Genomic DNA, 14,673 nt, shown 5'->3' on the forward strand with positions numbered 1-14,673 from the left:
TCTGCTTTAAAAGCCAGCGATTTAGCCAAGTGAGCTAAACCAGCCCATGTAACATTAAGCAAGTGGAGAGAGGCCGTCCCGCTGCTGGCCTCGGGAGACAAATATTACACCATAATGCAAAATTTGTCGAGTTCAATCTCAGAAAGTTGCTAGGGAGGGGGATGGAATCACGACCTGGGAAAGCATTGTGTTGCAGACGCCATTTAAATGAGCGAGAAGGCTTCTTCTCCAGACTTCTGCTCATGGACCTGCATATTCCTTCACAACCCTCCCCACTCCATCCTATAAGGAAGCCTTCAGCCAAGATGTGGTGAGGTGAGAGATGGTGGTGGCAGAAAGAGGGACTGGGGAAAATCGAAAGAGAATTTTGGTTTGATTGGTAGTGGTTGTGTATAATAATCTGGAGAAAATGAGTTCATCCCACTATGGCAATTTGAGAATATGAAATCAGTTTTAACAAATCTAGAAAGTTTTTTTAAAAACCTAATGGTAAAAAGTGACCATGAAAGTACAGATTGGGTCACTAATGTCCTCGAGGAAAGGAAACCTATTCCCTTTACTCAAAGGCTGACATGTAATCATGCAACTCCAGTCCACCCCAAAGGTCCAAGGAAATATAATTCTGAACTGCCCTTTGAACTAATCTAGCAAGACTAGTATCAAAGCGCTGTGTGAGTGGCTCACGAAGGCAGCTCACCATCACTGCAGCAACTAAAAATGGGTTACAAATGCCAACGTTGTCCGACAGTCAGAGAATGGATTTTTAAAAATAGAGTGCACGACAAAAGACCCAAAGAGAAAGGTTAGTGAATTTGATCAGTTATCCTATAGGGAGGGATAGAATATTATACTTACAGTGAGTCGCAGATCAAGCTGCATCTTCAGGCTACAGACACTGAGGTAAGAGGGTAGCACGGTGGCACAATGGTTAGCACTGCTGCCTCACACCGCCAGGGACCTGGGTTTAATTCCAGCCTTGGGTGACTGTCTGTGTGGAGTTTGTACTTTCTCCGTGTCTGTGTGGGTTTCCTCCCACAGTCAAAAGATGTGCAGGTTAGGTGGATTGGCCATGCTAAATTGCCCTTTAGTGTCCAAAAGGTTAGGTGGGGTTACTGGGTTGCAGGGATAGGGTGGAGATGTGGACTTATAGGGTGCTCTTTCCAAAGGCAGACTCAATGGGCCGAATGACCTCCTTAGGTGTTGTAGGGATTCTATGAATGTAGTTCATGATGTTACCTCACTGTTCTAATTCAAACAGAGACCAACTGGAGTACATAAATTACCTTAGCTCAGGCTTCCTCCAACCATATATTGAGAGGATTGATTTATTCTCTCCCCCCCCCCAGTAAGATCACAGCAGAAACTCAGTGCTGTATTGCCTTCACCCTCTCTCAGCTGAATGCCCATGGACCCTGGGAAAAGTGAAGAGGCAGATTTGATTTTCAGTCCTTGATAACTTAGGGCAATCAGATAGCTGCCCGATGAGATGCCCAGAGTGAGAAATGAACAAGGCATTGTCACAGCAGGGAAGCCTGCAGTTATTTCATGCCCAAGGCTGCAAGTTTGCCACCTCTTCAGTTTGGCTGTCTCACAATAGGTGGGGTGGGGGGTCATCCTTGTGACACATTGTCATCCTCGAGGTTTTGTGAACTCTGGGTTTACATACGCTTTACAGTCACCCTCTCAGAACAGCATTTGTCTCCCGTCAGAACTCTAGAGAACCAGGATGCAAGGCAAAGGAAATACAACTATTCAAACATTAACCATTTATAAAAATAATTTATTTGTTTCCCACAGATACCACCAATCAAATCAGGTGAATTATTAAAAGAAAACTGCAAACGCGGGCGATCAAAAACTGATCAATTCACTTCAACAACTAATTTTCTCTATTCCAACTGTGCCCTCCTCTCTTGAAGGCATCATGTCCTCCTTACCACACTCCCACAGGCACTAGTTGCCCATCTGTACCTTGCCTAGAGGGTCATACATCATGTGTAAACTTGACCGAAAGCACCAGCAAGCTATCCAATAGTGGAAGGCATCGCTTCCAACCTGGACCCTGTCCTCTGATTGTTACTCTAAATCTTCAGCTGGATGTCGCTGTATAGGGATAACCAAGTAGAAACATGGCCAATTTGATATTACCTAGTCTTAGGCTGCTCTTTGAAATGCTTGTATAATGGCCCAAGTTTGATTAACACAGCCCAGACAGGGCATTAAACTGGGACTATTGTGGTCTAGCATCAATTTTCCCTATATTTGCGCTCTTTAGTTAAAGACTTTTAAGCATGTTCACTTGTATTAAGCAAAACAGAATTGCATTTGACTTAAGTGTCTCAACATGCTGCACCCACAGTGACTTACGGCAGACATCCTGGAAGGAAGACAATTCTATACTTTGAATAGGAAAGTTTGTATTCAAAGTGGTACTGAAAAGAAGTAGTTAATCAGAACGCCTGGCTGCACTGCACAGGACAGCCCGGTTTCCAACAGCCATCGGTCCTATTTTTGAGATGTTATGTCAATCAGGTAAGAATTAATGAATGGCAAAAGCTTCCAGTTATCAGTCACAATGTCAACCTTCGCCACACTGTCCAACTGCTCCACACTGAACAGAATGTTGGTTTGAGGGGGCAGAAACAGAAAGATTTTGTAAGACTCTGGGTCAGATTTTTGTGACACAACATATTTTTGAAAATGCAAGGTGACAAGTTCACTCAGAGGTCTTTGTGCTGTCTGAAAGCAAAAGCGACTAAGGGCAGACTGGCTGGAGTCAGCCTGGGCCAAGGATGTCCACAGCTGGTCAAAGAGACTGGCCTTGATCTTCGATGGCCAATTTTTTGGGACAGGAAGAGTCAGGAACAATCGGGAGAAACCAACATCGAGAGGCTCGAGTTGACTGCAGCACGTGCTGCCATCCTCCCTGGTAAAGATGGCACTTGTGTATAGAGTGATGGGAAATGGTAGGCGCGGCTTGAAAGGCAGAGAGAAAACGTGAGGCTCCCCATTGAAGAAGAGGCATGGTACATAGAGATCACTCAGTGGCTCATAGTGAGAGTTCCTCAGGTCAAAATGCAAGTGTATGGCGTAGACCCTGTGATGCTCAGGATCAACCCTCTCTGCAAAAGTCAAATGGAATTTCATCACAATTGTAGAAGCAAATCCAACAATACAGAACTGACCCAAGTATTTCTCCAGGTAATCTTCTTCATAGTCCATTTCGCTGGTGTCTCCAGCAGCAGAGAGGTTGGGACAGTGTTCTTCAGGAACGGGAATGAGCTTTAGTACCGGATGCTTGATTGGAAGTACGGAGATCGAGTGACCTGTGCTCTCAGACATGAGGGAAGAGAGTGATCGCGTTTTTGCTCGACTGCAGTTCCCTGTCCCCTCTGCCACAATTCTGGCTAGCTTCTCATGGGAGAGACAGGTGAGTAGTGCATAATAGAAATGAGCATGATCCTGAATGTCAACATCTTGGAACTGGAGGTGGATGTGCTGCAGGAGATCTGCAAGGTCACTGAAGATGGGTTCCAAGTTCTGGTGATGCAGAATGCTTCGGCACACGGCCAGGACTGCGTTACCCGTTCGCCAGTCACCCGACCTGCACACGTCAGAAGCTCGAACGACATTCAGCAAGAACTGAACTGTCACCTTCTGCAATATTGTAGCTTCTTTGGCCACTCTTGTGAGCACTCTGAGGTGCCACATCAGTTTATGAGGGGACAACTGCTTTGATGGGAACTCCACGATCATCTTCTGCAAAGCCTCTGCCAATGAAACAGGCCATTTTGCATCTTCCAGGAGGTTTTGGGTGCTATTAATTAGGTTGATCATGTGCGGAGCTAAGGTGCAATGCCTTTGGTACAGTTTGACCATATACTGGGTCAACTCTACCATAAACATTTCATTGGTATGGAAGTAGCCCACAAATATATACACCGCACGGAAAAATGTCACAGTGCGTTCTCGGCTTCCATTCACATCCACCAGTTTGTATAAAGACATTAGGTAGTCAAAGATCTCAGCGAGTCCTCTATCCTCCTCAGCATTCTCAACACTCATGAGACTCACCAGGTTGAGACAAGACAGCATTGTGCTACTGTCATTAAATAGTGTGGGGAAAAGGCATGCCGCCATCTTTGGGGTGAACAAAATTGGAAGATTCTCTTCCAGGTTTGAGTTAATGGGCCGGTTTTCAGGGAAGTGAAGTAGGCAGTCCATGTAGAAGAGCTTGAGAGGATTGCTGAGCAGCGGGTGATGGGCCATGCAGACTAGACGCTTCAAAAGAAAGTTCTCGTCCTCAACAGTGAAAAGACTGTCAGTGAAGGTTGCCTTCATGTGCAGCATGGTGTGCAGCAAGGATATATCCATTGTCCCAAACAGACGCAGTAACTGGGATCTGAAAATGGCCGGAGCAAGTGAGCGCACGAGAAGGACCACCTGGATTACTTCACGAAGCAATGCAGCTTGGGATACTGGAGTAAGGAGGAAGCATTCCTCCAGCAGCAATGTCACGGAGGATTTCAACTCCTTTGTTTCGACGGTAGATGGGAGTGAGGAAAGGCCGCTTGTTATGGTGACAGCTGATAAATCTTGCGCTTTGGCCATTACCTTCCATTTGATCTCCTCGTTCCTTGTCAACATCTCACGGATGGCGCCATCTGACACGCTGCGCGACTGAGAGAGCGCGCGTATTGCATTTTTCAGCACTTGGCTGTACAGCAATGTGTAGGCCTGGTGCAGAGGAGTGACCTCCTTTTGCTGGAGGGTATGTAGAAGGTCCAGTTTTCGTGACAGGAGTCCGGGGTAGCATGTTTCAAATTCTCGAAGACAGTCGCACGCTACGGCCCGTAGAGGCCTAAAACCCCCACCGTATTTGCGATCGTTGGTGTCACACACTGCATCAAGCAGTTGTCTCATCAAATTTTTCAATACTTTCTCATTGCTGATCAGGTGATCAGTGGTTATTACGATAGTGGTCACTGAAAGCAGCAGGTGGCATTTCAGATTGACTGCCTTGGGTACAAAGGGCAGTTGTGAGTAGATGCTGAAGATGGACTCTGCTGCCCGTTCTGCAGCCTGGGAGTTGGTGAACAACCATGTTGGAAACTCCTGAATAACCCCGAGAATCTGCTTCTGAAACGTAAAAACGGACAAAGAGAATTTTAGAAACCAGAAACTCATATTTTTCCATCAAAGCGTACCATTTTCTTTTTTTTTTATAAATGTTTTTTATTGGATTTTTGAACAAAGTATATTTACCGTTATGTACACAGGATAAGAAACATATATATACACATATATAGAAGAGAAGGGCACACCCAAACATACCAAAGAAAAGAAAATAGTAAATAGTAAAAAAAAATACAATAAAAAATAAAATAGAATAACTGGTAGGGTATTGTGAACCGGCTCAACAGCAGCAACTCTGTACACCTGGCAAAATTAGTTACAACACATAAGTAGGCGACTGTTTGCAGGGGGGGGGGGGGACTGGGGAGGTAACTATACATTCGGGTGCCGGAGAAATAATTACAGTGGGCAATACTCGAATGGGTTTGGTGTTGTTGTCGCTTGCTTCTCCCGGACGGATCTCGCTGCCGTCTCGCGCTTACCTCCGCTTTTGCCGTTCCTCCCGTCTTTCGTGTTCATTCTCCTCTTTACCTACTCCTGGAGATACCATGTTCATTATTGTACCCCATGCCTTCCTTCCAGATCTCATTTCCCTGCCTCCCCCCACCTCCCTGGTTCTCCTCTCTTGCACCCTATCTCTTCCCTCTCTTCCCCCCCCCCCCCCCCCCCCCCCTCCCCATGGTTTGTCTTTCTTTCCTCTTAGGTTTAGCTGTGTGTGTCCCCCCCCCCCCCCCGGTGTATCTCTCCCTTTCATGCTTTGGCTACTTTCCCCTGATTCTTGGCGACCTGGCTATTCTTCCTCTTGTCCGTTGGCCACAAACAGGTTCCGGAACAATCGCGTGAATGGCACCCACGTTCTGTAGAAGCCGTCGTCTGACCCTCAGATGGCGAATTTGATTTTCTCCATTTGGAGAGATTCCGAGAGGTCGGACAGCCAGTCTGCAGCTCTAGGTGGTGCTGCTGACCGCCAGCCAAACAGGATTCTACGGCGGCCGATCAGGGAGGCAAAGGCAAGAGCGTCCGCCCTCCTCCCCAGGAATAGATCTGGCTGGTCCGAAACCCCGAAGACCGCCACTTTCGGGCATGGCTCCACCCTCATCCCCACCACTTTGGACATTGCCTCGAAGAAGGCTTTCCAGTGCCCTGCAAGTCTGGGGCAAGACCAGAACATGTGGGCGTGGTTGGCCGGGCCTCCTTGGCACCGTTCACATCTATCCTCCACCTCCGGGAAGAACCTACTCACACGGGTTCTTGTTAAACGGGCTCTATGTACCATTTTTAGCTGCGTCAGGCTGAGCCTTGTGCACGTGGAGGTGGAGTTGACCCTATGCAGTGCTTCGCTCCAGAGTCCCCACCTATCTCAATCCCCAGGTCTTCCTCCCATTTCTTTCTTGTTGCGTCCAGTACGGTGTCGGCCCTTTCTATCAGTCGGTCATACATGTCACTACAGTTTCCTTTGTCTAGTATGCTTGCGTCCAGTAGTTCTTCCAGTAGTGTCTGTCGTGGCGGTTGTGGGTACGTCCTTGTCTCCTTTCGTAGGAAGTTTTTGAGCTGTAGATAGCTTAGCTCGTTCCCCCTGGCTAGCTGGAATTTCTCTGTCAGTTCGTCTGTGTATAGGTCCCTGACTGTCAGTGTCCCTCCGTCCTGCCCCCACCTTTTGAAGGTGACGTCAGTCAGTGCTGGTGTGAATCTATGGCTGTTGCAGATGGGAGCTTTGTACCAATCATTTTCAAACACTCTGCCAAATTTCCATCTAAAATTTCTTATTTTAAAATTGAAAAGCGGGGCAAGCCGCAACCTGGGATGAGTTTAATCAAACAGAAGTGAGATAAACAAAGAGTCATTAATTAGATGATGCCGAAGTCGGGTTCTGGAATGATTCTGGAAAGGGTGAGATGTGACGCCATTAGGTTTCGTGCTGAATGAGCTACTGCAGGAAACAGTGCACAAAGACTCAATTTCAACACATTAGGGACACAGGAAGCAAGAAGAGCATGCAAGACAATATATTGGGTGCTTAGGCAGGACAAGTAATAAAACTACTGATTAACAGCTTGGGTTTAAAGTTCTTGTAAGTAATTGGTTGAAGATCACTACAGGACAACAAAACAGCCTTGCAGGGGGAGGCAGTGGCAATGTGGCATTGTCACTGGACTAGTGATCCAGAGATCCATTGTCATGCTCTGGGGACCCGGGTTCGAATCCTGCCATGGCTGATGGTGAAATTAGAATTCAATAAAAATCTGGAATTAAAAGTCTAACGGTGACCTTGAAACCATTGTCGTAAAAGCTCATCTGGTTCACTAATGTCCTTTAGGGATGGAAATCTGTCATCCTTACCCTGTCTTACCCTGCATGTGACTCCAGATCCACAGCAATTTGGTCGACTCTGAAATGTCCTCAGGGGTGACAATAAATGCTGGCCCATCCAGTGACGCCCACATCCCATTAGCAAAAAGGACCTGAGATTAATGGCAATCAACCATGCCAGTTTGATATGAAGTGTTTTATCATCCAGGCAGAGTGACCTCTGGAAGCAACTAGGAATGGGATAAAATCTGATCTCTGGTCGATCGCAATGTTTCAACTCAACTGGAAACGCTTTGTTTTCCAGCAAAAAGACATAAATGAAGAAGCGTCTCCCCAACAGCTCAATTGTTAATCATACAGCCCAGCATGATGGTTTGATGCAGCAGGAATGTCCCAGGTTCAATGCCTGGCCCATCCAGCATAAATTGACATCAATTAGTGCAACAAACAGGAGATAGAGTTCACTCTCCATCTAGCCCCTTCCTGCAATTCCTGACACTGAGTGATGCCATGACTGGATTGAGACACTCGATCAATCCCTGAGACAGGACAAGTGGGGTATCGGATGGCAACCAGTGTTTATAAGACATAAATTTTCAACATTATATGAGGAAAATTAAAGCACGAACAGGGTGCTGCACTTCTAAACTAATCAATGTGTACTCAATATACTGTAACTTGGACCCAATTGAGATACAAAGGTATAAGGCAAGGTGGTGAAGCACCTTTACATTTTCACCAGTCTTCTCGTCCGTCAGGGCTCTCAACAGATCGCCTACAAAGTTCTGTGTTGTCGTACTGTCAAGGAAACGTGCCGGATCGGCATGGAATGCTGCTAACTTCTGGGCCCAATCATAATTAGGCAATGCCATCGCCCTGGAATAATGGAAGATAGAATAAGTTAGAGTGAACACATGATTTTTGTCCTCCCCCTCCCCTTAGATGGTCAATTGGACTGCCAGGAAGTGGCAGTATTCATTATTACCCCAAGTCCTTCCCGATAGTTCTGTGGCATTGAGACTATTACCCAGTGCTAACAAGGCTTAATTAAGTAGATGGCCATTACTCATTCTCAGTACATGGAATAATGCTCACTCCCTAAAGATGACTGCACTCCATCATCAGGATTGTTCTAAGTTTGATTGTGATGGTTCACATATTGCACATCCTGAAGCCTTGGATGGTTGGAAGGGGTGGGGGGGGAGAGCAACGTAACGGGGAAGTGCCTGTTTGCAGTGTGTTGCGTATATCTCAAGTTGCTGAAATAAACAGATCTTAATGCTTCTGTTGAGAATTTATAAAAGGGACAACAGCACTGAAGCTCAGCACAGGCCCACAAATTGAAAGCAGCGGGTAAGTGCCATTGGGGACTTGATTGCTTGGATTTTGGGGGTGTCAAATTGGCTGTGAATGGACTGGGGTCAGATGTAACTCAGTAAAGGTGGCAGCTTGAATACCACACCATAACTGAAACTCACGATAAGTGCCAATTTATCCTTGGTCAGAAAAATGGTGATAGTTGGACAGTACATTGCACTGCACTGGTTAAATAAAGAAATTCACTGGGAGCTTTAAGAGCAATGATGTATTTAATAATTTCCCCTCATAAGAACTGCCTCTGAAAAAATTCACTGTCCAGTTCCAAAAGTGAAGCACTGAGAGTTCATTCTAAAAGACGAGAACAGATTGTTTGAGAATGTCATGTTCAAGTACAAGCTGGCTTGTGTCCTGTATTGCACGGACTATAGTTAGGTCAGCTGCCTCGAAGGGATCCCACCCATAAAGTTAACTCTTTCCCCTCTCACTTTCAGATGTTGACTGAATTGCCTCTGCATTTCCAGCATTTTGTTCATTACATACCGGGCCGGTCTGAGAAATACATATCCCAAATGTTTTAACATTCACCACCATTATTTTGATACAATTCGTTGTGAAGTGCTTTAGGGTGTTTCGGACATTTGATGAGGCATTTTATATGAACACAAGCTCATTTTAATATTTGAGGAACTCCTGCAACTGAATCACAGGATCAAAACAAGCACCATCTAGTATTTGGTGGCAGGAGTTTGGATATGGCGACAGGCATTCTTGCAAGGAAATTATTACAGGAATCCTGTTTATAAAAACTAGGATATCAAAGTTGGCCGGGGCACAATTCTTGTGTTAGCGATTCTGATAGAAAAGCCAATAACAACCTTCAAGAAGCTTCATAGGAGGATTAAGGAGCAAAATCTGACACCGAGCTATCTGTGGCACTTTTAGGGCAGGTGACCACAGGTTTTGTCAGAGATAGGTTTTAACAGTGCCTCAGAGGATGAAAGAGAGATCCAGAGATTTAGCTTGTACAAAAACACACACACGCTTTGTGATATTGACTCCAATATTGCAGCTTTTCTATGAAAAATGCAATCCCAACTGTCCAATTAATATATCAATAAAACCAGGCAATATGCCTCTAAAGGGAACTTGAATCATATCATAGGATCCCTACAGTGCCGGAGGCGGCCATTCGGCCCATCAATTCTGTACCGACCTTTGGAAAAAGCACCCTACTTAAACCCTCGCCTCCACCCTATCCTAGTAACCCTACCTAACCCTTTTGGACACTGAGGGGCAACTTATTATGGCAAATCCAAACAACAGGCAAATCTTTCGACCGTGGGAGGAAATCGGAGCACCCGGAGGAAACCCACGCAGGGGAGAAAGTGCAAACTCCAAACCAATAATCACCAGAGACTGGAATTGAACCCAGGTCCCTGGTGCTGTGAGACAGCATGCTAGCCACTGTGCTTCCCTTAATAAATAATTGAAAGGGAAACATTTGTTGGGTGAAGGGGAAAGAACAGGGAAGTTGGAGAGGTTGGATAGCTCTTTCAAATAGCCAACAAGCACAGTAGACCAAATTTCTCAATGCCGAATCCTATAGAAAAGCTTTCGTCATGGAAACTGGCAGGATGGGCTCTGGCCCGGTTGGTAAATGCTTTTTAAAATTTAGAGTACCCAATTACTTTTTCCCAATTAAGCGGCAATTTAGTGTGGCCAATCCATCTACCCTACATATCTCTGGTTGTGGGGGTGAGACCCACACAGGCACGGAAGGAATGTGCAAATTCCACATGGACAGTGACCGGTGGCCGGGATCGGACCTGGGTCCTCGGCGCCATGAGGCATTAGTGCTAAACCACTGCACCACCGTGCTGCCCTAGATAAATGTTGGTACTACATTCACCTCCTGCTATAGCACTAGGCAAGAAGGTCGCTGGTTTGACTGTGGTCCATGCAGAGTCTGTTGCTCTCAGCCAGTTTGGTAGTAAGGGCAGCTATAATTAGCCACAGATGAGAGCGAGCTAGGATGTGACACCATGCAACCTGCCAGTATTCACCATCAAAGCCAACATATCCAAAATAGAGACTTCAACAAAGTGCTGCAGAACATTGGGTTAGGAAGTCAACATTGTCAAGAGGGAGATTAGGTAACACAAATGAGTAAAGTCAATAAAGACATAATGCAATTATTGTAACCCAGTCAAACGGAAAGTAAAACAGCAAAGACAGCACCACATCGGTATTACCTCTTGTGCTTTCTTCTCAGTCTGCGCCCCAGGAAACCCTTTTGCGCCATTGAGAAAACACATAACTCAATTGATTTGATTTTTTAATAATTTATTCTTTGATGGGATTTGGGTGTCATTGGCAAGGCCAACATTTGCTGCCAGTCTGTAATTGCCCTTGAATTGAGTGTCTCACTTGGCCATTTCAGAGGACAGTTAAGAGTTAACCACATTGTTGTGGATCTGGAGTCACATGTCAACCAGATCCGGAAAGGACGGTAGATTTCCTTCCCTAAAGGACATCAGTGAACCAGATGGTTTTTTCAACAATCGAAGATAGTTTCATGGTCACCATTAGGGAGACTAGCTTCCAATTCCAGATTTATGAATTGAATTGAAATTCAACCAGCTTCCTTGGTGAGACTAGAGTCATAGAGTCTTACCATTGTGTCCGTGCCAACCATCAAGCACCTATGTAGTCTAATCCCACCAGTAAAACTGGTCGAATTTAAATTCAATTAATAAATCAGGAATCCTTATCCTGGGAGCATTAGCCTGGGTCCCTGGATTACTAATCTTCACCGCCATTTCCCCCTTACGAATAAAGGCTGTAACAACAGAATAAAACAACTTCAGGAAGAATCATTAAGCAAGGGTACCGTCAGGTTTGCAGGCACTAGAGTGGAATTAAAGGGGCAGGAGTTAAGTGGGGAAGATGACGGACAGTAGAGGGGATTGGAGGCGCAAGCCTACAGTAAGGCTGGTAACGTGGAATGTCCGGGGACTGAATGGGCCAGTTAAAAGGTCACGGGTGTTCACGCACCTCAGGAGCTTGAAAGCAGGGGTGGTCTTCTTGCAGGAGACACACCTGTGTGTGAAGGACCAGGTTAGGTTAAGCAAGGGGTGTGTTGGGCAGGTTTTTCACTCGAGGTTTGATTCGAAATCGAGGGGTGTGGCGATATTAATGAGCAAAAAAAATAGGATTTGTGAGTGCGAAGGAGGTGAGGGATCCGGGTGGGAAATATGTGATTGTGAGTGGGGTATTGGAAGGGGCACTGGTAGTGTTGGTAAATGTGTATGCCCCAAATTGGGATGATGTGGGTTTTATGAGAGAGTTGCTGGCAGCAATCCCAGATTTGGCCACTCACCAGTTGATCATGGGGGGAGATTTTAACTGTCTCCTGGAGCCGAGGGTGGATAGATCGAGCCCCAGGTCGATGGGTAGGGTACGAATGGCAAGGGAGCTGGGGCAGGGGTTTATGGAGAGGATGGGTATGATGGATCCATGGCGCTTTCAGAACCCAGGGAAAAAGGAGTATTCCTTCTTTTCACACGTCTATAAGGTGTATTCGAGGATTGATTACTTTGTCGTGAGTCGGGAGATTTTGGTTGGGGTGGAGGGGGCAGAGTATGCGGGGATAGTTATCTCGGACCATGCACCCCACTGGCTGGATATTCGGTTCAGTACGGGACGAGAGCAGAGGCCGGGGTGGAGGTTTGACTCTGGGTTGTTGGCAGATGGAGGTTTTTGTGATAAGGTGCGGTTGGCGATTAGGGATTATGTGGACTTCAATCAGAATAGGGACGTGTTGCCGGGCATTTTTTGGGAAGCGTTGATGGCAGTGGTCCAGGGAGAAATTCTCTCATTTACGGTTTGTGCGAATAACGAAAGGAGGGCGGAACATGACCATCTAGTGAGCGAGATAGTGGAGGTCAACAGGGAATATTCAAGGGTACCCACCGTGGAGGGATTGGCGAGAAGGAAAAAGTTGCTGGGGCAACTTGACAGGCTGACAATGGGGAAGGCAGTAGAGCAACTGTTTAGGGCAAGAGAGGTGCAATACGAGTATGCGGAGAAGGCGAACCTCATGCTGGTGCACCAGCTGCGGAGGCAGGCTGCATCCAGGGAAACATTGAAGATCTGGTCTGGGGTTGGGGATGTGCTGTCAGAGCCAGGGAAGATAAATGAGGCATTTAGAGAGTATTACCAGGAACTTTATGAGGCAGACCCAGGAGAGGAGGGGGGCATGGGGTGGTGCATGGACGAGCTGGTATTTCCCCAGGTGGAGGAAGCAAAGAGGCAGGCGTTGGAAGAGCCCCTGGGCTGAGGGAGGTGCTCGATAGTATCAGGGGTCTGAAGTCGGGGAAGGCCCCTGATGGATACCTGGCAGAAATGGGAAGCGGAGTTGGGAATGGAGATCAATTGGAGAGTATGGCGTGAGGCACTGCGAAGGGTAAACGGGACCTCCTCTTGTGCAAGGATGAGCCTGATACAGTTTAAGGTAGTGCACAGGGTGCATATGACCCGGGCGAGAATGAGTGGGTTCTTTCAGGGGGCAGCAGATGAGTGAGAGGTGTGGGCGGGGGCCAGCGAATCACACGCACATATTTTGGGGTTGTGAAAAATTGGGAAGATTCTGGGCAGGAGTGTTCGCAGTCTTAGCCAGGTTAGTGGAGGAGGTGGAGGACCCGGACCGTTTGGTAGCGATATTTGGGGTTACAAAGAAGCCAGAGCTCACAAAGAGGAGAAAGGTCGATGTCATGGCCTTCGCCTCTGATTGCACGCCGATGAATTTTGCTGGACTGGCGGTCGGCATCGCCACCGGGGGTAGCAGCACGGTTGGGTGACCTGTACGACTTCCTGCAGTTAGAGAATATAAAGTATGAGTTAAGGGGCTCAGCAGGGGAGTTTGAGAAAAGGTGGGGGATGTTTATAGCCGTGTTTGAGGAGCTGTTGGGGGGGGGGGGGGGGGAGGGAAAGAGGTGAAAAAGGAGGAAAATCTGTACAAACTGTTCAGTTGATTGTTGGAAAGAATGTTTCCTGGGGTGTTTATTTGCTGTAACCTACTTTGATACAAGTTTGAATAAAATGCGTTTAAAAAAAGGTTTGCAGGCACTTGCTATCTAGGCTCACACGAAGAATGCACACATGGGCAAGGTAAAGACCAGCATCTGTCGGGTTTTTCTCATCACTGGGAGACTCTAAAGCGCTCTTAGAACCAATAATTACTTTTCATGAAAGCTCACTCAGTTATGTCAGCAAATGTTGCAACCAGGACAGAGCAAGGTCCCACAACAGCAAACCGGTTAAGCTATCTTTGTGTGATGGGGAAATATTGACCAGGCCACCAGAACCTCACAAGATAGCAGAAGTGGATCTTATGATCATAGAACGGGTATAGCGCAGGAGGCCATTCAGCCCACAGCTATGCTGGCCCCCCTGAAGGACCAACCTGCCGGGTGCTTCTCCCCACAGCCCTGCACATTCTCCTTTTGGGTTAAACACCCCCAACCGGGATAAGGCCAAGGCCCTCTCCCTCCAGAGCTTCTACCTCAACAACCCCGCGGACGCTTTCCTCACCGTCCCGAGAAACGTCGCTCCGCTCAGGCCCAAATCACATGACACCTCTGCCGTCACAGAGCCCGATCGGATGTGACGCCATTGCGGGGCACTGCGGCTGAGTGCAGGCCCACTGGCCGGTCGGTGCCATCTTTGATGCGGGCGGAAGCGTCAGTGGCCTGACTCAAGGGCAGATATCTGTCACGCGTTGAATCATCCCTTTTGGCAGAGAGTCATCGAGACTTGAAATGTTCGCTCCCTTCTCTTCACAGATTGCTGTCAGACCTTATTCTTATTTTGAATCATCCTTGTTGCTTTATAATTAAATATTTCCTC

The 14,673-nt window shown here is 46.9% G+C and overlaps 1 protein-coding gene across 5 annotated transcripts; it reads right to left on the reverse strand.

The window, feature by feature from the left end:
- Positions 1-1,759: 1,759 nt before the first annotated feature.
- Positions 1,760-14,463, reverse strand: ap5b1 (adaptor related protein complex 5 subunit beta 1). 5 transcript variants are annotated; one of them, XM_038821586.1, is made up of 3 exons: positions 14,359-14,463; positions 8,178-8,322; positions 1,760-5,139 (listed from the first exon to the last, which is right to left on the reverse strand). In XM_038821586.1, the coding sequence occupies exons 2-3, from the start codon at positions 8,316-8,318 to the stop codon at positions 2,506-2,508; spliced, it is 2,775 nt and encodes a 924-aa protein (XP_038677514.1). In that variant the 5' UTR covers positions 8,319-8,322; positions 14,359-14,463; the 3' UTR covers positions 1,760-2,505. The 5 variants fall into 5 exon arrangements, with proteins under 5 accessions (XP_038677514.1, XP_038677510.1, XP_038677511.1 ...); XM_038821582.1 differs by having other exon boundaries at positions 8,172-8,322; positions 14,359-14,462; XM_038821583.1 differs by having other exon boundaries at positions 8,172-8,322; positions 14,330-14,427.
- Positions 14,464-14,673: the final 210 nt, after the last annotated feature.

This window comes from Scyliorhinus canicula, chromosome 16 (genome assembly GCF_902713615.1).
Source record: "Scyliorhinus canicula chromosome 16, sScyCan1.1, whole genome shotgun sequence".
Classification (NCBI taxonomy): Eukaryota; Metazoa; Chordata; class Chondrichthyes; order Carcharhiniformes; family Scyliorhinidae; genus Scyliorhinus; species Scyliorhinus canicula.